The 22,589-nt window shown below is 43.3% G+C and overlaps 2 protein-coding genes across 2 annotated transcripts; both read left to right on the forward strand.

Moving 5' to 3' along the window:
• Window positions 1-7,290: 7,290 nt before the first annotated feature.
• abi3b (ABI family, member 3b) lies at window positions 7,291-10,086 on the forward strand. Its single transcript, XM_020453324.2, has 5 exons — window positions 7,291-7,553; window positions 7,936-8,103; window positions 8,309-8,488; window positions 8,759-8,904; window positions 9,093-10,086. Exons 1-5 carry the CDS (start codon window positions 7,413-7,415, stop codon window positions 9,865-9,867), a joined length of 1,410 nt encoding a protein of 469 aa, XP_020308913.2. The 5' UTR covers window positions 7,291-7,412; the 3' UTR covers window positions 9,868-10,086.
• A 680-nt stretch (window positions 10,087-10,766) lies between these two features.
• On the forward strand, window positions 10,767-16,064 carry LOC116355488 (extensin-like). The gene is made up of 4 exons (XM_031799633.1): window positions 10,767-10,882; window positions 11,739-11,914; window positions 14,096-14,390; window positions 14,622-16,064. Exons 2-4 carry the CDS (start codon window positions 11,880-11,882, stop codon window positions 14,808-14,810), a joined length of 519 nt encoding a protein of 172 aa, XP_031655493.1. The 5' UTR covers window positions 10,767-10,882; window positions 11,739-11,879; the 3' UTR covers window positions 14,811-16,064.
• Window positions 16,065-22,589: the final 6,525 nt, after the last annotated feature.

Raw genomic sequence — 22,589 nt, forward strand, 5'->3', positions numbered from 1 at the left:
CCCCCTCCTTTCGCCCTCAGAACAGCTTCAATTCGTCAGGGCATGGACTCTACAAGGTGCCCGAAAGCGTTCCACAGGAATGCTGGCCTATGTTGACTCCAATGCTTCCAACTGTTTTGTCAAGTTGGCTGGATGTCCTTTGGGTGTCTTGATACACACGGGAAACTGTTGAACGTGGAAAACCGAGCAGCATTGCAGTACTTGACACAAACCGGTGTCTTACTCACTGCTTTAGCACACTCTGATGTCCTTGCTGTGTCTGAATCCTGGCTCAGGAAGGCCACCAAAAATTCAGAGATTTCCATACCCAACTATAACATCTTCCGTCAAGATAGAACTGCCAAAGGGGGAGGAGTTGCAGTTTACTGCAGAGATGGCCTGCAAAGTAATGTCATACTTTCCAGGTCCATACCCAAACAGTTCGAACTACTAATTTTGAAAATTACTCTCTCCAGAAATAAGTCTCTCACGGTTGCCGCCTGCTACCGACCCCCCTCAGCTCCCAGCTGTGCCCTGGACACCATTTGTGAATTGATCGCCCCCCATCTAGCTTCAGAGTTTGTTCTGTTAGGTGACCTAAACTGGGATATGCTTAACACCCCGCCAGTCCTACAATCTAAGCTAGATGCCCTCAATCTCACACAAATCATCAAGGAACCCACCAGGTACAACCCTAACTCTGTAAACAAGGGCACCCTCATAGACGTCATCCTGACCAACTGGCCCTCCAAATACACCTCCGCTGTCTTCAACCAGGATCTCAGCGATCACTGCCTCATTGCCTGTATCCGCTACGGAGCCGCAGTCAAACGACCACCCCTCATCACTGTCAAGCGCTCCCTAAAACACTTCTGTGAGCAGGCCTTTCTAATCGACCTGGCCCGGGTATCCTGGAAGGACATTGACCTCATCCCGTCAGTTGAGGATGCCTGGTCATTCTTTAAAAGTAACTTCCTCACCATTTTAGATAAGCATGCTCCGTTCAAAAAATGCAGAACTAAGAACAGATACAGCCCTTGGTTCACCCCAGACCTGACTGCCCTCGACCAGCACAAAAACATCCTGTGGCGGACTGCAATAGCATCGAATAGTCCCCGTGATATGCAACTGTTCAGGGAAGTCCGGAACCAATACACGCAGTCAGTCAGGAAAGCTAAGGCCAGCTTCTTCAGGCAGAAGTTTGCATCCTGTAGCTCCAACTCCAAAAAGTTCTGGGACACTGTGAAGTCCATGGAGAACAAGAGCACCTCCTCCCAGCTGCCCACTGCACTGAGGCTAGGTAACACGGTCACCACTGATAAATCCATGATTATCGAAAACTTCAATAAGCATTTCTCAACGGCTGGCCATGCCTTCCGCCTGGCTACTTCAACCTCGGCCAACAGCTCCGCCCCCCCCGCAGCTCCTCGCCCAAGCCTCTCCAGGTTCTCCTTTACCCAAATCCAGATAGCAGATGTTCTGAAAGAGCTGCAAAACCTGGACCCGTACAAATCAGCTGGGCTTGACAATCTGGACCCTCTATTTCTGAAACTATCTGCCACCATTGTCGCAACCCCTATTACCAGCCTGTTCAACCTCTCTTTCATCTCGTCTGAGATCCCCAAGGATTGGAAAGCTGCCGCAGTCATCCCCCTCTTCAAAGGGGGAGACACCCTGGACCCAAACTGTTACAGACCTATATCCATCCTGCCCTGCCTATCTAAGGTCTTCGAAAGCCAAGTCAACAAACAGGTCACTGACCATCTCGAATCCCACCGTACCTTCTCCGCTGTGCAATCTGGTTTCCGAGCCGGTCACGGGTGCACCTCAGCCACACTCAAGGTACTAAACGACATCATAACCGCCATCGATAAAAGACAGTACTGTGCAGCCGTCTTCATCGACCTCGCCAAGGCTTTCGACTCTGTCAATCACCATATTCTTATCGGCAGACTCAGTAGCCTCGGTTTTTCGGATGACTGCCTTGCCTGGTTCACCAATTACTTTGCAGACAGAGTTCAGTGTGTCAAATCGGAGGGCATGCTGTCCGGTCCTCTGGCAGTCTCTATGGGGGTGCCACAGGGTTCAATTCTCGGGCCGACTCTTTTCTCTGTGTATATCAATGATGTTGCTCTTGCTGCGGGCGATTCCCTGATCCACCTCTACGCAGACGACACCATTCTATATACTTTCGGCCCGTCTCTGGACACTGTGCTATCTAACCTCCAAACAAGCTTCAATGCCATACAACACTCCTTCCGTGGCCTCCAACTGCTCTTAAACGCTAGTAAGACCAAATGCATGCTTTTCAACCGGTCGCTGCCTGCACCTGCATGCCCGACTAGCATCACCACCCTGGATGGTTCCGACCTAGAATATGTGGACGTCTATAAGTACCTAGGTGTCTGGCTAGACCGCAAACTCTCCTTCCAGACTCATATCAAACATCTCCAATCGAAAATCAAATCAAGAGTCGGCTTTCTATTCCGCAACAAAGCCTCCTTCACTCAAGCCGCCAAGCTTACCCTAGTAAAACTGACTATCCTACCGATCCTCGACTTCGGCGATGTCATCTACAAAATGGCTTCCAACACTCTACTCAGCAAACTGGATGCAGTCTATCACAGTGCCATCCGTTTTGTCACTAAAGCACCTTATACTACCCACCACTGCGACTTGTATGCTCTAGTCGGCTGGCCCTCGCTACATATTCGTCGCCAGACCCACTGGCTCCAGGTCATCTACAAGTCTATGCTAGGTAAAGCTCCGCCTTATCTCAGCTCACTGGTCACGATGGCAACACCCATCCGTAGCACGCGCTCCAGCAGGTGTATCTCACTGATCATCCCTAAAGCCAACACCTCATTTGGCCGCCTTTCGTTCCAGTACTCTGCTGCCTGTGACTGGAACGAATTGCAAAAATCGCTGAAGTTGGAGACTTTTATCTCCCTCACCAACTTCAAACATCAGCTATCTGAGCAGCTAACCGATCGCTGCAGCTGTACATAGTCTATTGGTAAATAGCCCACCCTTTTCACCTACCTCATCCCCGTACTGTTTCTATTTATTTACTTTTCTGCTCTTCTGCACACCAATATCTCTACCTGTACATGACCATCTGATCTTTTATCACTCCAGTGTTAATCTGCAAAATTGTAATTATTTGCCTACCTCCTCATGCCTTTTGCACACATTGTATATAGACCCCCCCTTCGTTTTCTACTGTGTTATTGACTTGTTAATTGTTTACTCCATGTGTAACTCTTTGTTGTATGCTCACACTGCTATGCTTTATCTTGGCCAGGTCGCAGTTGCAAATGAGAACTTGTTCTCAACTAGCCTACCTGGTTAAATAAAGGTGAAATAAAAAAAATAAAATAAAAAGTGCCTGACACCTACTACCATACCCTGTTCAAAGGCACTTCATTCACCTTCTGACTGGCACACATACACAATCCATGTCTCAATTGTCTCAAGGCTTAAAAATCCTTCTTTAACCTGTCTCCTCCCATTCATCTACACTGATCAAAATGGATTTAACAAGTGACATCTATAAGGGATTCACCTGATCAGTCTATGGCATGGAAATAGTTACATTTTTGTATACTCAGTGTATATGAGTAGGGCAGTGGTGGTCACAAAATTCCGTCAGCCGGTGATTGTCAAGCAAATAACTGTCGGTCTCATGGTATTTGACCGTTAATTAACATAAACACATTTAGCATCTCCTCGCTTCCAAACATAGCCTACAAGCCACTGATGCAGACCTTTGTAACATATTTTTTGCGAAGGCTGTACACATTTCATCAGTCTCTCATTTACAATTTGACAAGCACTTGATAATGCCTCGGATTTGTGTGGCTGCAATGCACCCTAAAATAATACATGCCTTTTGCGGATTGCTGCGTTGTGCCCTTCTTCCTGAGTACACCGCTCATTCACATGGCTCTGCATCACACGATTGGGTCTTTCTAACAGGCTACAAGTGAAGACAGGCACATCGGGGACGCAACAGCGCTCGTCCTTATCTAATTACGAGGTGCATATTTCAAGATATTGGAAGAACTGTCCACATATATTTTTCATCAGCCAACAAGATGAGTAGGCCTAACAAACAGCAAAAGCACTAGCCTATGTCAATCTACTATCCCCATAGTACAAAAGTTGACCTATTCTGTGCGAGAAATAAATATTCCTAACATAGTCTGGGACAGTTGTGGGATGCGATAGATCCCAAATTAATACAACCACTAAAAATGTACCCCTTTTTTCTCCCCAATTTCATAGGTAGTTAGTCTTGTCTCATCGCTGCAACTCCGGACTCAGGAGAGGCGAAGCTCGAGAGCCGTGCGTCCTCCGAAACACAACCCAACCAAGCTGCACTGCTTCTTGACACAATGCCTGCTTAACCCAGAAACCAGCCACACCAATGTGTCAGAGGAAACGCTGTACACCTGGCTACCGTGTCAGCGTGCACTGCGCCCGGGCCCGCCACAGAAGTTGCTAGAGAGATGGGACAAGGACATCCCTGCCGGCCAAACCCTCCCCTAACCCGGACGACACTGAACCAATTGTGCGCCTCCCCATGGGTCTCCCGGTCACGGCCAGCTGCGACAGAGCCTGGATTCGAACCAGGACCTCTAGTGGTACACTGCGATGCAGTGCCTTAGACCACTGCGCCCCTCGGGAGGCTCTAAAAAACCAGTGGCTGGCACAACAGATCAGAACATTTAGCTTAAAATGTTGATAAACTATTAGGCTATTTCTTCACGTTATAAGCGCAGCAATGCACACACGGCGTAGGCTATAAGCGCGAATGTTCCATAAGCGGGAAAACACCATTATCAAAAGTGACCGCAAATGTGATTATGCAGGTAATGCTTATATTATAAAGGTGCATTTTTATGGTGAAAATGATCTGCCCCAAATTTGACACTCTGCTTATGTATGTCAGGTTCTAATGTAATGTGCTTAATTTTTAACAAGTTATTTGGCCACTTTAGTTAGATACAAACCTTATCAAAACATATAGGCCTATGAGCTAGCCTACATGAGGTGTGCGACTATGATTCACAAGTGATAGGCTAATATTGTCACCCATCAGACTAATTCTTGATTTAATATTGTCTTTACGTATACTAAATAATATATGTGTGAATTATTTTGATTTAGAATGGACCATTATCATGCACCTATCTCGATAGCGAATGGTAGGCTATACTCCTGTGGTATAGATAAGCAATGTGCTTAATATTAGGAAAGTTGATAAATAAATATAGTAGGCCTAGCCTATAGAAAGCTGATAGGATCCTCCTCTTTTTAATAGAGGCCATCATTCTGTTTTCTCACTCAGTTGTATAGCCATATAAATGTTGCACAACATGAGCTCATGGGCTCCCATTAAATGTTTGATTTTCGATCACATTGGCATTGATGTCAGAGTGATTAGAGGGACAATAGAGTGCTGAATACCAGGCAGTTAGCAATTTTGGTAGGCTGCTAATGACCATCAGCAGCATCGCTGTAACTAAACGGTCACATGGAATTTGACTGCCTTCATGACTCGTGACCGCCGGTGTGGCGATAATATGGTCAGCCCTCTATATGAGCCATAAACAATGTGATTAACCTTGGCTGATTACAGACGTACACAATCATATCATCATTTTCTATCCTAAACAAAAGGTAGAAATATAAAAGATAAGTCAAGGAGACGTGAGGTTACCTTCAAACACGAGTTCATGTGTAAGCTCTGTAGCTACCCCTATACAATATCTAACAGTGAAAATACTGAATAGAGAAAGAAAGATGCAGACTTAAATCAATAAAAATATTGTGGTGGTTGAGACTGACTATTTTCAATTATCTGGATTTAAAAAATATATAGTCTCACCTTACAATAAATCAACCAATCAATCAATTTTAAGGTAATTCAAATTGAAGCATTTTGTCCAACAAAAGACTTGTTGCAATCTCATGTATGCATTGGCCTATCTCAGAGGAAACAGCTATGACTTTACATTTTTTAAATGTACAAGATACCTGACGCACCGCACTTTTGTTCAAAATGGCTTTCGACACATTATCAGGTATTTTTTTATTGGCTTATTGATAAGCAATCATAGCAGGATCAGAACATTATCAGGGACATTGTACATGGGCGGACTGGGCTAAAAATGGGCCAGCTCATCTGGCATATACCCAAAATGCCAGATGGCCAGTCCGCCCCTAGACATTGATACATGGCAGCACTTCACTGATTGATTGACTTCATTCATGTGGATCAAAGGCTGTATAGTCTTTACAATCTTCGCGGCAGGCTTGTTTGTTAGGAGCCTATCAATGACCATGGCAAGAAGGAAGGTAACTTGCAATGCAGCAAATATACAGGAGGAAGCTCCCTTTATGGATGCATACGTTTTTTTAAATTCAAAAACATAGATTTGACATATTATCATAATTTTATGCCATTGTGGAGATAGAGTAGGGTATTGATTTCGATGGATATATAGATAGAGGTAGCCACATAGCCCAGACAGATAGGCAGGTAGGCAGGTAGGTAGGTAATGAGAAGGGACCTATTTGAACTGCTGAGGCCATAGTACAAAATGCATTATAAGACTGACCTCTAGTGGAGGTTCAGTAGAGAAGGCTATAGCTTTAGCCTGTTTATGTATTTATGGACCTTGCACATTTCCTTTCATTTGGGGTCTTTGAAATAAAGACTATGTTAGAAAAATAACCAAAAAGGCGAGCCTAGGCAATGTTATTTAAATAAATGAAATCGATATTTGGGTGCTGACATTAAAAACGTAGGCCTATAAATTAAATCATTTCACTGTATAAAATTGTGATTATTCAAGTAGCCTAGCTTTAGGCTACCTTATTAGATGATTATCAGCCGCGCTAAATCGTATGGTTGTTTTTTCAGTTTAGCCTGTAATATTAACACCGTAGCCTAGTTGGAGTCAAAACTCATACCTTGCGGTTGTTCCGCATTCAGCAGAAACTCCTTGCAGCAGCATGCCTCGCCTGTCACTTCACCTGGAGTGTATTCATAGTCAGATTCCGTTGCAACACGTTTGGTCTATTGCAAAACGTTTTGCAACAGAACCCGTTTAGGGTTTACTCTAGGAATCAAAGTGAACCAAACAGAGCAAACTGAACGAACCGGGGAGGAACCTACCTGTATTTGTCTATTAGAAACTTGCAAAACGTTTTCCGTTTGGAGTAAACGGTTTCCTTTAGAAACAGTTTTGCAAAACTTCTAACTTTTTTCCAACGGAATCGGAGTAATGAATGCACCCATGTAGTCTCGCTCACTGGCGGGACCCTCCTCGACTATTGATATAAGAACACACCCATAGAGTTTGACACACCTTTACTTTGTAGTTAACTTCTGCACATTCTTTCCGGACCGAACAAAGTCTAAAATGACGGCGCAAACGAAGTGTTCAGAACTTGCTACGCAAATATTAAAAGAGGCTCCTGCGTCGAGAAAGGCGCTTATTGACAACTATAACAACCTTCACAAAGTGGCCGATTACTGTGAAAACAATTATTTAGGCCTACAGGTGAGTATTTTTTAAATAATGATAACAGAATTAACCAACTGAATTATTCTAATAGGCTTAGTCTATTTATTTGTTTATTGAATATATTTTGGGGAAATTGTGAATTACTTTTACTTGCTTGCTGTGCTCTTTCTCTTTCTGTCTTTGAAACAAAAACGGTACGATGCCTTCTTTATAACGTAGTTATAAAACATTTGACATTTTAATTTAAAGCCTTAGGCCTACCCATTTTGAGGGAACATTGAGGCATATAAAAGGGCAAGTTGTGCACTCTTCTGTTTATCATAGTATTCTGATTGTGTCGAAAAGTATCCGAACACTGTAAGAAGTGTTGCTATATCATACCTTTGCCAAGAAAATAATGCTTGAAACATGATTAAAGGATGAGGACACATGGAAGGGTTTGGAGGAGACCAAAGCTTTGACCACTCAGGCTTTGGCCAGTGTGGCCTACCAGATCAACAGCCTAGCCACTTCTGTCCTGAGACTGCTGGACACCCAGGCCATGCAGCTGAAAGACATGGAGAACTCCCTCAACCTCCTCTCTCTGGTGAGAAACACTGTCGCTTTATCCGTCAGTTAGCTCATGAGGCTACACTACAGTACGGGGCTTTTGCTCAATAGATGAAGTACAGTACAGTAGTGCGTCCCACATGGCACCCTATTCCATATATAGTGCACTACCTCACTATATAGGTAACAGGGTGCCATTTGGGACCTAAACTCAGTGTTGTAATACCTGTGCTATCTCCCAGGCTGTAGCTATCCATCAGGAGAAGGTGTCTCGGAGAGAGATGGGAATTTTCACCACAGTAACGAAGTTGGCTTGCGCCAAATTAATGAGCCCTCCCAAAGCTGGCCGGGAGCTCGAGGGTTGCTACATCAGAAGACCCATGTCCTTCACCGGACTGGACACACTGGGCCACAGCTTTAACGTGAGGACAGCTGGGAGAATGTTTCGCTTTATGGATACATTTTATCCCATTAGGCTTAGCATTTTCTTTCTGTAATATGATATTGATCGACTGTCCACAGATAATAAACCGCAGTCTACATTATTGTAATTACAATTACTAGCCCTTAGTTACTTATTAGCACCTACTTACTTTGTAATTCAATCCCGCCAGAGCAATGTTATTGGGCCATCTAGACTTTAGAGCAGGAATATGTTTGTGGTGTTTTTCTCAATGTATTGTCTTCCCCAGCTCAATGAGTTGCAGCCTCGGAAAAGAACAGGGACCACAGAGAGCGTGCGGAGTACAGGGAGCTGTGGCCCTGTGGAGTGTCCTGTTGCTCCTGCTACCCAGCCTGGGGAACCCTCCTCAGCCAGCGGCAATAAGGATCTCTATAGGTAAGCACAGCGCTAGTTAGGGTGGTGAGTGGTGATGGGATAGGACCAGTTAGCATACTGCAGTAAAACTCATCATGAAATCGTGCCCTTAAAACCAGTACCATCTGTTAGTATTACAATGGCTTTAACTGTCTCAAAGATAAAGTGATACATCCATTGAATGGAACCTTCTCATTCTACCCTCCCAGGTCCAATCTTGGCATTAATGTGGCCCTACCATCGGTGCCCACCTTGCCAGTCTCCTCAAACCTCACCCAAAACTGCCCACAACCCCCTCCTGGATCCACGTTTGACTCCAACATCCCTCCTCCTCCCCCACCTGACTCCATGGGCACTGGTCCTCCTCCTCCTACACCCTCCATGACCTCATCGAATAACCTCCCTCCTCCTACACCGAATGCATCCCCTAATGTTCCCTCTCCGCCACCCCCTCCTCCACCTCCTGCCAGCGCATCAAATAGCTTCCCCCCTCCTCCTCCTCCTGGTTCAATGGGTAATGCTCCACCTCCTCCGCCACCTCCACCTCCTCCCAGCTCATCAAATAGCTTCCCCCCTCCTCCTCCTCCTGGTTCAATGGGTAATGCTCCACCTCCTCCGCCACCTCCACCTCCTCCCAGCTCATCAATTAGCTTCCCCCCTGCTCCTCCTCCTCCTCCTCCTCCTCCACCTGGTTTAATGGGTAATGCTCCTCCTCCACCACCTCCTCCTCCTCTCCCTGGTACCTCCACTAAGGTGCCCCCACCTCCTCCGCCACCCCCACCTGGTTCAATGGGTAATGTTCCACCTCCTCCGCCACCTCCACCTCCTCCCAGCTCATCAAATAGCTTCCCTCCTCCTCCTCCTCCTCCTCCACCTGGTTCAATGGGTAATGCTCCTCCTCCACCACCTCCTCCTCCTCTCCCTGGTACCTCCACTAAGGTGCCCCCACCTCCTCCACCACCCCCACCTCCTCCTCTTCCATAACTTATATTGTTACGTGTCTTCTCTATCTACCTTCTGCTATGTAGGGATTACATGATAACATGGCACAGCAATGAATTGAACTGAATATGGTATGTAACCTGAATACAGTGTGTGATCATGATTGAGTTTTTATGAATATGTATAAAACCAATTAGATTTATTTCAATTTGCAAGTATATTGATGACAGGATTCTGCATTAAAGGAAGTTTTTAAATCTATATTTTGCTATGTTGTGTTTTGCAGAAACTACCTCTATGTCCACCAGTGTTATGTTATGGTTCTCCGTTCAGTTATTCAGGCATTCAATTATACAGTTATTCAGTTATAACTGTACATAACTGCATTTGACAATGCCACACCACTACGAAGACCGTACAACACAAACAGATCTGGGACCAGGCTACTATAGCCTACATATATCTTACAAAATCCCTCCAAAAGTGCACATTCCTACCGATGTAAAGCAGCTCTGGGTCTCACTCATCCAAACTACCGCGACGTGTCCCAACAATGCCCAGACTGCATTCCTCAGTTACATGCCTTAACGTGGACCCCTTGTTTTTCTCATTAGCCTTATATTCTTCATTTCCCTCCCTCTAATAGTCTTACACATCTATATCATATCTCTTATACAGTATGTTTATTAATATCTCCACTTGAGTCTCCATTCCATGTGCCTCAAAGCAATTGGCTGGTGTAGGATGTGTCCCAAATAGCACCCGATTCCCTATATAGTGCACTACTTTTGACCAGAGCCCTTTGGGTGCAGTTATGGTCGAAAGAAGTGCACTAAATAGAGAATAGGGTGCTATTTGGGACGCAGCTGTAGCGTTAAAGTGTTGTGCGTCACTGATAGCACCTGATAGTACCTGACAGTAAACATGCTTAGGGTCTTTGAACAGGTCAATAAGGCTGTAAAAGTGTGTCTTTGCGTACTTCCTGTGACAAGAGTTTGAAAGCAACTCACAGGTCGACATACAGGTTGCCATACATTCAGAGGTCTTGGTTGTTAAGGTAAGGTGCATTTTGAATACATCTATTAATAGGAAATGCAGTAATAATGTAGTAATCATTGGCGACAGGATATTGCATGACTGTGTTGTCTTACTCCAAATCCAACTGATTTTCATTAGACTTTGAATGAAACGTAAGTACATCATACAAGGTCCAAATTCATTCAACCCAGTTCAATTATTTTAACATGGTCATGGTTGGGTAGAGGGAGGCACCATAGCAACTATGCCTCTCCCTCTTTGTAACAGTGTATAAAGTGTATACTTTCCCATTGGATTGTACCATTGTATTAAATGGTTGTTGACAGGGGCTTTGTAATGATCACACTTGTCATTGGGCATTTATGGACAAAAGGGTCAAAGGTTTATGCTCCAGTTTACTTGTTTTCATTTGTAAAAGAGGTCAGACTTGTACAATTAAATGTAGCTTATTCGGTTGCCTGTGACTTCAGGGGTATAAATCATTACTCCGACTCTGTTGCAAAACGTTTTGTTTGCTCTGTTTGCTTCCGATTGATTCTTAAACGGTAAACAGTTTCCGTAATAAATACACCCCTGATCGCATCTGTCTCTGCTGATCAGTGGTCAGTGTCCTGCTCAAAATCTGCTCCGTTTGGCCTTTAGAAGAAATGTAAAGGATGCAGACTTTAGATAGACTTGTGTAAGTCTTACTTACATTTTATGTCATCTGGAGCACCTAGAAAATGAAATGACTTCTGAGAACGTACTATGTAAGTGGTTCTGAACCGGTCACAAAAAGGGGTTGAGATGGGTTATTTCTGGGTCATGAAGCTGAGTCTGACATTGAATAGGAACTGAACATGACCGATTGACTAGCGCTTACTGTTGATTCACAGAGAGCTGTTGAAAGTCCTAATAGTGATGAGGAGGCTGCTGGATAGAAACGTAAGGAAGATCCTTGAACTGTACCTTAGGATTCTCTTTTGTGTGTTCTCCACACGGAGACAGACGCCTGCCACAACAACAGACTGCGCATCATGCTGAATGAAAGTTGGTTACTTGATATGATAAAGTAAGTCTTTCTCTTTCCCATATTATGTTGTGATCTCCACCTCTACCAAACGGAAACAAACATACTGATGTCCCAATTAACGCACCGATGTGGATATACTATATACTACACATTACAACAGTATGTGTGCAATAACATGAGGTTATATTTAAGCAATAAGGCACGAGGGGGTGTGGTATATGGCCAATATACCATGTCTAAGGGCTGTTCTTATTGGCCATATACCACAAATCCCTGAGGTGCCTTATTGCTATTGTAAACTGATTACCAATAAACGTTTTGTCCTACCCACGGTATACGGTCTGATATACCACAAATCCCTGAGGTGCCTTATTGCTATTGTAAACTGATGACCAATAAATGTTTTGTCCTACCCATGGTATACGGTCTGATTACCACAGCTTTCAGCAAATCAGCATTCAGGTCTGGAACCACCCAGTTTATAATTTTATAAAGTTCTTCACAATTCATGACATTTGATCCTAGTAAAAATTCCCTGTCGGGGGTCAGTTAGGATCACCACTTTATTTTAAGAATGTGAAATGTCAGAATAACAGTAGAGAGAATTATTTATTTCAGTTTTTATTTCTTTCATCACATTCCCAGTGGGTCAGAAGTTTACATACACTCAATTAGTATTTGGTAGCATTGCCTTCAAATTGTTTAACTTGGGTCAAACGTTTCGGGTAGCCTTCCACAAGCTTCCCACAATAAGTTGGGTGAATTTTGGCCCATTCCTCCTGACAGAGCTGGTGTAACTGAGTCAGGTTTGTAGGCCTCCTTGCTCGCATGTTTTTCAGTTCTGCCCACACATTTTCTATAGGATTAAGGTCAGGGCTTCGTGATGGCCACTCCAATACCTTGACTTTGTTGTCCCTAAGCCATTTTGCCACAACTTTGGAAGTATGTTTGGGATCATTGTCCATTTGGAAGACCCATTTGCGACCAAGCTTTAACATCCTGATTGATGTCTTGAGATGTTGCTTCAATATATCCACCAAATTTTCCTCCTCATGATTTCATCTATTTTCTGAAGTGCACCAGTCCCTCCTGTAGCAAAGCACCCCGACAACATGATGCTGCCACCCCGGTAATTCACGGTTGGGATGGTTTTCTTCGGCTTGCAAGCATCCCCCTTTTTCCTCCAAACATAACGATGGGCATTATGGCCAAACAGTTCTATATTTGTTTCATCAGACCAGAGGACATTTCTCCAAAAAGTATGATATTTGTCCCCATGTGCATTTGCAACTGTAGTCAGGCTTTTTTATGGCGGTTTTGCAGCAGTGGCTTCTTCCTTGCTGAGTGGCCTTTCAGGTTATGTCGATATAGGACTCATTTTACTGTGGGTATAGATACTTTTGAACCTGTTTCCTCCAGCATCTTCACAAGGTCCTTTGCTGTTGTTCTGGGATTGATTTGCACTTTCGCACCAAATTAAGTTCATCTCTAGAAGACAGAACGCGTCCTTCCTGAGCGGTATGACGGCTGCGTGGTCCCATGGTGTTTAAACTTGTGTACTATTGTTTGTACAGATGAACGTGGTACCTTCAGGCAATTGGAAATTTCTCCCAAGGATGAACCAGACTTGTGGAGGTCTACAATTTTCTTTCTGAGGTCTTGGCTGATTTCTTTAGATTTTCCCATAATGTCAAGCAAAGAGGCACTAAGTTTGAAGGTAGACCTTGAAATACATCCACAGGTACACCTCCAATTGACTCAAATCAATTAGCCTATCAAAAGCTTCTAAAGCCATGACATCATTTTCTGGAATTTTCCAAGCTGTTTAAAGGCACAGTCAACTTAGTGTATGTAAACTTCTGACCCACTGGAATTGTGATAGAGTGAATTATAAATGAAATAATCTGTCTGTAAACAATTGTTGGAAAAATGATTTGTGTCGTGCACAAAGTAGATGTCCTAACCGACTAAGTTATTTGTGGAGTGGTTGAAAAACAACTTTTAATGACTCCAACCTAACTGTATGTAAACTTCCGACTTCAACTGTACAGTACAGAGAATAGTTTTACAAAGATGTCCAAGAGCAAAACTAAGTGGCAATCTTTGTCACTTCCATGGTCATCAGTCATCATCACACCTAAGTGTAATATATACTGTAGTTCTGGCTGTAGTTGACTGACTCCTGACTAAATCCTACATTCCTCAAACTACAATTCCCAGGTTCTTAATCACGCCTTTGATGTGCATAGCACTGTACCTGCTGTGTTGCCGTAGAAAATGGCTGTGCACTCAGGAAGAAGAGTCAGATGACTCCTCTGTCTATGTCATCCCTATGCATGAAGAAGAGAGGACAGAAGGACGAAGAGAGGAGGCAAGTCCCCCCAGTAGACCTCCTCGGCCCTCAAGGGCCCCAACCCCTCCACCGTTACCCACGACTGTCTACAGACCTCCCTATAGAGAACTGCCGCCGTATAGCTCAGTGGATCTCATCAACCCTGCCCCGCCATACACTCCGGTACGACATCCCTCCACTGCTAGGTTGACCTCCTCAAACTGTCAACAGACATCTTGATTATAAAGACTTTCAGTGGCCGTCAAGTCTTTCCCCCATTTATAATTAAATTTTTCACATTCAGTTTTTAAGTGATCTACTCCTCTTGAAGAAACAGAAACTACACACAGAGGTATCAGTGACTATAACCGTTCAACTTGGCACTAACATGAACCTGACTCCTCTCCATTGCAGTTTGACCCAAAGGACCCAGAGGACGTTCCACCTTCCTACCGAGCGGTGATAGAGGACATACCACCCATCTACTCAGCAGTGGTGGTTTCAGATGATCTTCCATCTGTCTGGTATCCGCCACTGCCCCCAGTCTCACCCCCCTTACTCCCAAGTCCAGGTTACGCCCAAGTCCCGTTACCAAGACCCTAACATGGACGCGACTTGCACAATTGAGAATTCCATTTAATCCCACAGCACTTCTGCTACAGCCTGGTCCCAGATTTGTTTGTGCTGTCTTGCCAACACCTATAGGCAGCACAAACAGATCTGGGACCAGGCTATGTCTGCTATTCCCTTGCACCTCCATGGGGTTCATATAGAGCTCTGAACATGCATATTCAGGCCGTCCAAAGAACAATGCTGATTAATCTACGTTTTTGAGGAAACTTTGGATTTATGTGATACAGGTAGGGCCTAGAGTTGTTCCCGGTTGGTGAAAACTCAGGGCCTGAAATACTGTATAGTGGTACATCTTATACATCTGTATAGTGGTACACTTTCGTCACTGACGTGACATTGTACTGTAAAGTATCTGGTTCGGCTTGTGTAGAGGACTGGGCCATCATGGAGTCATTGTTCATTTTATCAACAAAAATAGTGACTAAAATAATCACCCAGGTGACTCTCTTGCTTCACCTTAACCAGTCAACACCACCAGCCTTCTAGTTAGCTAGAATACTCTTTGCTGGTTAAGAAATACAAGCTGCTTTACCAAATTAAAAACAACAACAGCATTGTGTTTAATAGTAAAACAACAGTCTAGCTATGTTTTTCTCTTCCTTGAATAGGCTATAGAAAAGTAGTCCGTCTTTTACATTTGTAGTCTCGTTCAACCCTCCCACTTCTCCCATTGCATTTCATATACAGGTTCTGTTGTCAAGTGTCCATCTTTTCCTCAGAGAAAACGGCTTGATTTAAGCCCTTAAGGTACCATTGAAAAGACATGACCCATAATACCAGCGCTATGTTTTTTAAATTTAGATCGTGCATTGGCGGGCAGCATTTTACATTCATAAAGCATATCACAGGCCGTTCTTAAACTAGGTTACTTGCGGACCGGACCGTTATTTGTTCAGGCTACACCTTGTTCAGTTATGTTACCTCATTGGCTAGCTAAAGCTAGCAACCTGGGGGAATGTTCAGCAGGACGCAACATTTTGAAACGTTCAGATATAAATATGCTCTGTAGAACAAACATGTCTCTCTGACATGTTGAATAAGAAATAACGTAGCCTCTATTCTTGGAATTTCTATCTGCAATGTTCAAGAACGTTTTTCAACTGGTAACATTATTGGTAGCCTACAGTGACTGGAAAGTATTCAGACCCCTTGACTTTTTCCAAATGTTGTTACTTTACAGCCTTATTCTAAAATGGATTAAACAAAAATTATCCTCAGCAATCTACAAACAATACCCTATAATGACAAAGTGAAAACAGGTTTTTAGAATTTTTGGCAAATTTATTTAAAAAAACACATTTACATAAGTATTCAGCAACGAAATTGAGGTCAGGTGCATCCTGTTTTCATTGATCATCCTTGAGGTGTTTCTACAACTTGATTGGAGTCCACCTGTGGTAAATTCAATTGATTGGACATGATTTGGAAAGGCACACACCTGTCTATATAAGGTCCCAACGTTGACAGTGCATGTCAGAGCAAATACCAAGCCATGAGGTCGAAGGAATTGTCCGTAGAGCTCAAAGACAGGATTGTGTCGAGGCACAAATCTGGGGAAGGGTACCAAAACATTTCTGCAACATTGAAGGTCCCCAAGAACACAGTGGCCTCCAAGACATTTCCTAGAGCTGGCCGCCCGGCCAAACTGAGCAATCGGGGGAGAAGGGCAGTGGTCAGGGAGGTGGCCAAAAACCTGATGGTCACTCTGGCAGAGCTCTAGAGTTCCTCTGTGGAGATGGGAGAACCTTCCAGAAGGACAACCATCTCTAAAGCACTCCACCAATCAGGCCTTTATGGTAGAGTGGCCAAATGGAAGGCACTTCTTTAGTAAAAGGCACATAACAGCCCGCTTGGAGTTTGCCAAAAAGCACCTAAAGACTCTCAGACCATGAAAATACAAGATTCTCTGGTCTGATGAAACCAAGATTACACTCTTTGGCCTGAATGTCAAGTGTCATGTCTGGGGGAGACCTGGCACCACCCCTACTGTGAAGCATCGTGGTGGCAACATCATGCTGTAGGGATGTTTTTCATTGCAGGGACTGGGAGACTAGTCAGGATTGAGGAAAAAATGAACGGGGCAAAGTACAGAGAGATCCTTGATGAAAACATGCTCCAGAGCGATCAAGACCTCAGCCTGGGGCGAAGGTTCACCTTCCACCGTCCTTGAGTGGCCCAGCCAGAGCCCGGACTTGAACCCGATCTAACATCTCTGGATAGACCTGAAAATAGCTGTTCAGTGACGCTCCCCATCCAACCTGACAGAGCTTGAAAGAATCTGCAGAGAAGAAAGTAAGAAGCTCCCCAAATACAGGTGTGCCAAGCTTGTAGCGTCATACCCAGCAGACTTGAGGCTGTAATTGCTGCCAAAGTTGCTTCAACAAAGTACTTAGTAAAGGGTCTGTGATATTTATTTTCTTTTATATACATTTGCTTCAAATTCTAAAAATGTGTTTTTGATTTGTCATTATGGGGTATTGTGTGTAGGTTGATGAAGGAAAACACTTTTTAAAATACATTTTAGAACAATTTTAGAATAATAAACCTAACAAATTGTGGAAAAGGTCAAGGGGTTTGAATACTTTCCGAAGGCACTGTATATGCAACCATTTTGTGGCACAGAGAGAAAGCTAAAGGGATTGTAAACATTTTATTGAAATTCCTCTTGCCACTACACAAAGTCTGACTGGGTAAATAACTATATTTTGAGTTAATGTGGACCCAGTGACTCAGACTTGAGCACTTGGACCAGGACTCAAGCACTGGGACTCTGACTTCAGCCACTTACTTGTGACTTGGACTCGAGCACAGGGGACTTGGGACTTGATTCGGACTTGAGGTTCAGTGACTCAAATACATCACTGGGTGAAATAGTTATTAGCTCCCTTTCAAAATCATTAGCCCCTGTTCTACTTTTGGAGATCAATGTGGCGTCTGTGATACATTCATAACAATGGTAATGACGCGACTGAATGATGGCGGTGCAATCCATACTACTTTGCGGCACCATCGGGTGATTAAGTCTTTCTCTCATGTCTGTTTGTTTTGTATGTAATGTGCAATATCTATGTAGGCTGAATTAGGAATTGACATGTTCAGAGAATTCGAATACAATTTTATTCTTATTTACAGTACCAGTCAAAAGTTAGGACACACCTACTCATTCGAGGATTTTTCTATATTTTTACTACATTGTAGAATAATAGGGAAGAAATCAAAATGATGAAATAACACATATGGAATTATGTAGTAACCAAAAAAGTGTTAAACAAATCAAAATATATGTTATATTTGCGATTCTTCAAAGTAGCCACCCTTTTCCTTGATGACACCTTGCCAACTCTAGGCATTTTCTCAACCAGCTTCATGAGGAATGCTTTTCCAACAGTTTTGAAGGAGTTCCCACATATGCTGAGCACTTGGTAGCTAATTTTCCAATCACTCTGCGGTCCAACTCATCCCAAACTATCTCAATTGGGTTGAGGTCAGATGATTGTGGAGGCAAGGTCATCTGATGTAGCACTCCATCACACTCCTTCTTGGTCAAATAGCCCTTACACAGCCTGGGGGTGTGTTTTGTGTCATTGTCCTGTTGAAAAACAATTGATAGTCCCGCTAAGCGCAAACCAAATTGGATGACGTAATGCTGCAGAATTCTGTGGTTGCCATAGTGGTTTAGTAGTGATTTCTTTGCAGCAATTTGACCATGAAGGCCTGATTCACACAGCCTCAACAGTTGATTTTGAGATATGTCTGTTACCTGAACTCTGCGAAGCATTTATTTGGCCTGCAATCTGAGGTGCAGTTAACTCTAATGAACTGTAACTCTGGGTCTTTCTTTCCTGTGGCGGCCCTCATGAGAGCTAGTTTCATCATAGCGCTTGATGGGTTTTGTGACTGCACTTGAAGAAACTTTCTTGAAGAAAGTTCTTGAAATGTTCCGGATTGACTGACCTTCATGTCTTAAAGTAATGATGGACTGTCCTTTCTCTTTGCTTATTTGAGCTGTTCTTGACATAATATGGACTTGGTCTTTTACCATTTAGGGCTATCTTCTGTATACCATCCCTACCTTGTCACAACACAATTGACCTACCTTGTCAATTCCACAAATGAACTTTTAACAAGGCACACCTGTTAATTGAAATGTATTCCAGGTGACTACCTCATGAAGCTGGTTGAGAGAATGCCAAGTGTGTGCAAAGCTGTCATCAAGACAAAGGGTGGCTACTTTCAAGAATTTGTTTAACACTTTTTTGGTTACGACATGATTTATTTCATAGTTTTGATGTCTTCACTATTATTCACTATCATTCACAATGTAGAAAAAAAAGAAAAAAAAAACTGGAATGAGAAGGTGTGTCTAAACTTTGACTGGTACTGTATGTTTGTCAAATTTTCTTCTGTTGGGAAGACAATGTGATGTTAAGCAGAAAAATATGTCGATAGGACCATGTTTTGTGCTATATGTTTGTCCACATGGTAATCAGTGATTTGTGTTCACATTTGAGGCAAATGTGATGTGACTACAATGTGACTAAAATGAAAGGGCATTTAGTTGACAAAAATGACCCAGTGTTTTCGTACATTTTGACAATAATTAGACTAAATTAGATATTCAAATGACAAAAATGTGACTAAGAGATAATGATATTTTAGTCAAAATTACTAAGACTAGACCAAATCTTTTTTTTAAAAAGAGTGCCAAAATTAACACTGTATGGATGATTTTCTCTTTATCTTTTGGAAAGAGTTTCTTGTGAAGAAGGTATAACACTGAATAAATGCACCTTTATATTTGTCATATTTTGACAAATAGTGCTGATATAAATGACATTGTTTACATTAATGTACATTATTTTGATTTATATGTCATTTCTATTCAAAATGAGAAAAAAAAACCCGATGCAACATGCCTCCTGTTTGTTAGTATGCAGATAGAGCACTGAAGGAAGAAGCTGCTGCAAATATTAAAACTAAATACATTCACTCCATATAGGAGGGAAACACTGCCCCTTTTAAAAAACATGTATTTATTTATTTTATCTTTATTTAACTAGTCAAGTCAGTTAAGAACCAATTCTTATTTACAATGACGGCCTACCGGGGAACACAAAATGATCAACTAGATGGTCAAGATAACATGGGTATTTATAACCTCAGTTATGACCATTTGTTAGTTGACTACTACAACCCTAGACTAACAAACCCTATCTGAGGTCCTGTTGAGACATGGGGCAGAACAACAGATTTTTACTTTGTCAGGTCGGGACAGATTTTTACCTTGTCAGCTTGGGGATTCGATCCAGCAACCTTTCGGGTTACTGGCCCAACGCTCTAAATACCTGCAGCCCCTTTGTCACAGTATCTTAAATGAATTGTTCCCAAGGTAGGCTGCGTGTGCTACCAAATTAAATTCACTCGATTCAGAGCCACCTCTTCATATACGCAGACTAAAACTCACTAGAACATTTTGCCTGTGAGGTGCGGGGCCCCTCGACCAAATCTCTCTTAGGGCGCACAAAAGTTTTCTGTCTACTATAAACCCACATACACTTACTTATCATGCTGAAGGACACATGCAGGTAGGCCTCGCAAAGATATTTCAATTCATTAATCGAACACAGTACCAATGAATGAATTGAAATACCTTTGGGATTGAAATGGTTATACAGTACCAACTGTTACGAAACCACCTAGCCAGACGACTGCTAACGCTAAACTTGCTAGGCGCTAGGCCTGTGGGCATTAAAGAGTAAGAGTCCATGTTGTATGTGGGTTTATAGGAGACAGCAAACTTACCGGGTCCATGGCTAGTACTTGCTTTTCTGTATTGAAGTCCTTGAATCTCCATTTTGATTGTTGAGGGGAATTGATCAAAGCGTGGAACTCTAATAATAATAATTCTATCTAATAATAATTGATCCTTGACTGCAATACAGTTTTGGAAAACATAAACGCTCAACTTAATTATCATCCCAAAAATAACTTTACAAATCCAGAAGTTACACTTACTGTTAGCTGTTTTACCACAGATTGCCGCTGAGGTTTTTGTGCAACCCAGCTTCAAGCCAATGTTCTTTGTGTGTTCCTCCTGAGTTTCCATTCGCTCAGGAAGTGTTGTAGTTCAGATGAAAAGAGTGCAACTATAAAACAACTCCATGTAAATCATGTCAAAATGGCGCACAGTAAGTGTATCTTATTTTGGAGTGATATAAAAGTAGAGTTTCTGAGGTTTCCAAAATGGCATTGCACACAATGATTATTAACGGTCAGACAAAGCATCAGGACTGTTGTACACATTGGCAGCGCTGTGGTCAATGGTTCGAATGAGAACCCAATGGCTGTATGGCCTTCTCGAGAGCTAGCTTAGTTCTGACTCCTCCAGCCCAAGAAGCTTACTGTATACTCCTTTCAGTTGTGCTGACCAAACAATGACGTGCAAAAAGGAAAATGCAAATGGCGTGCCCAAACAAAAGTATTTACACAAACCAACTCAGAGAAAGGCCCCACCATGCCATGAGGCTGCTGTCCACCTAAAATCAAATTGCATTTGTAACAAATGCTTTGTAAACAACAGGCGTAAACTAACAGTGAAATGCTTACTTACGGACCCTTCCCAACAATGCAGAGAGAAAAAAATTGTACAAATAATAACACAAGGAATAAATACATCATGATTAAGGATAACTTGGCTATAGACGAGGTACCAGTACTGAGTCGACTAGGCAAAAGTATAGATAATAAACAGTAGAGCAGCAGTGTTTGTTATGAGTCAAAAGAGTTAGATAGTTAGCTACACAGATTATCTGCATCTATTTGGTTAACTATGTAGTAGTGTTATGGCTCGGGGTTAGAAGCTGATTAGGGTCCTGTTGGTTACAGACTTGGTGCATTGGGTACCGCTTGTCGGGCGGTAGCAGAGAGAACCGTCTGTGACTTGGGTGGCTGGAGTCTTTTACAGTTTTTAGGGCCTTCCTCTGACACCGCCAGTGATGTACTGGTCCGTACGCACTACCCTCCGTAGCGACTTGCGTTCGCATGCCAAGCAGGTGCCATGCCAAGCTGTGATGCTGTCAATGCTGCAGCTGTAGCACTTTTTGAGGATCTGAGGGCCCATGCCAAAACATCTCAGCCTCCTGAGGGGGGAAGAGGCATTATTGTGCCGCCTTCATGACTGCATTGGTGTGTGTGAAACATGTTAAATACTTAGTGATGTGGACACCCAGGAAGTTGAAGCTCTCGACCCGCTCCGCTACATCCCCTTCGATGTGGATGGGTGCTCGGCCCTCTGTTTCCTGTAGTCCACCTTCAGCTCCTTTTCCTGCTAACGTTGAGGGAGAGGTTGCTGTCCTGACACCACACTGGCAGTTCACTGACCTCCTCTTTATAGGCGGTCTCATTACTGCAGGTGATCAGGCCTACCGCTGTCGTGTCGTCATCAAACTTAATGACGGTGTTGGAGTCGTGCGTGGCCACACAGTCATGGGTGAACGGGGAGTACAGGAGGGGACTAAGACCACACGTTGAGGGGCCCCCGTTGTTGAGGGATGATGTGGCGGTTGTGTTGTTGCCTACCCTCACCACCTAGGGGTAGCCTGTCAGAAAGTCCAAGATTGAGTTGCAGAGGAAGGTGTTCAGTCTCAGGGTTCTGAGCTTAGTGATGAGCTTGGTGGGCACTATGGTGTTGAACCCTGAACTGTAGTCAATGAACAGCATTCTCATGTAGGTGTTCCACTTGTCCAGGTG

This window comes from Oncorhynchus kisutch, linkage group LG20 (assembly GCF_002021735.2).
Source record: "Oncorhynchus kisutch isolate 150728-3 linkage group LG20, Okis_V2, whole genome shotgun sequence".
In the NCBI taxonomy this organism is placed as follows: domain Eukaryota; kingdom Metazoa; phylum Chordata; class Actinopteri; order Salmoniformes; family Salmonidae; genus Oncorhynchus; species Oncorhynchus kisutch.

Excerpts from the sequence above, each read along its gene's own strand:
- abi3b (XM_020453324.2), top strand. The coding sequence starts at position 7,413 with ATGACGGCGCAAACGAAGTGTTCAGAACTTGCTACGCAAATATTAAAA. Across the intron at positions 8,489-8,758 it reads CACTGGGCCACAGCTTTAAC|CTCAATGAGTTGCAGCCTCG; the intron begins GTGAGGACAGCT and ends TGTCTTCCCCAG. Across the intron at positions 8,905-9,092 it reads GGCAATAAGGATCTCTATAG|GTCCAATCTTGGCATTAATG; the intron begins GTAAGCACAGCG and ends CTACCCTCCCAG.
- LOC116355488 (XM_031799633.1), top strand. The coding sequence starts at position 11,880 with ATGCTGAATGAAAGTTGGTTACTTGATATGATAAA. Across the intron at positions 11,915-14,095 it reads TGGTTACTTGATATGATAAA|GTTCTTAATCACGCCTTTGA; the intron begins GTAAGTCTTTCT and ends TACAATTCCCAG. Across the intron at positions 14,391-14,621 it reads CTGCCCCGCCATACACTCCG|TTTGACCCAAAGGACCCAGA; the intron begins GTACGACATCCC and ends TCTCCATTGCAG.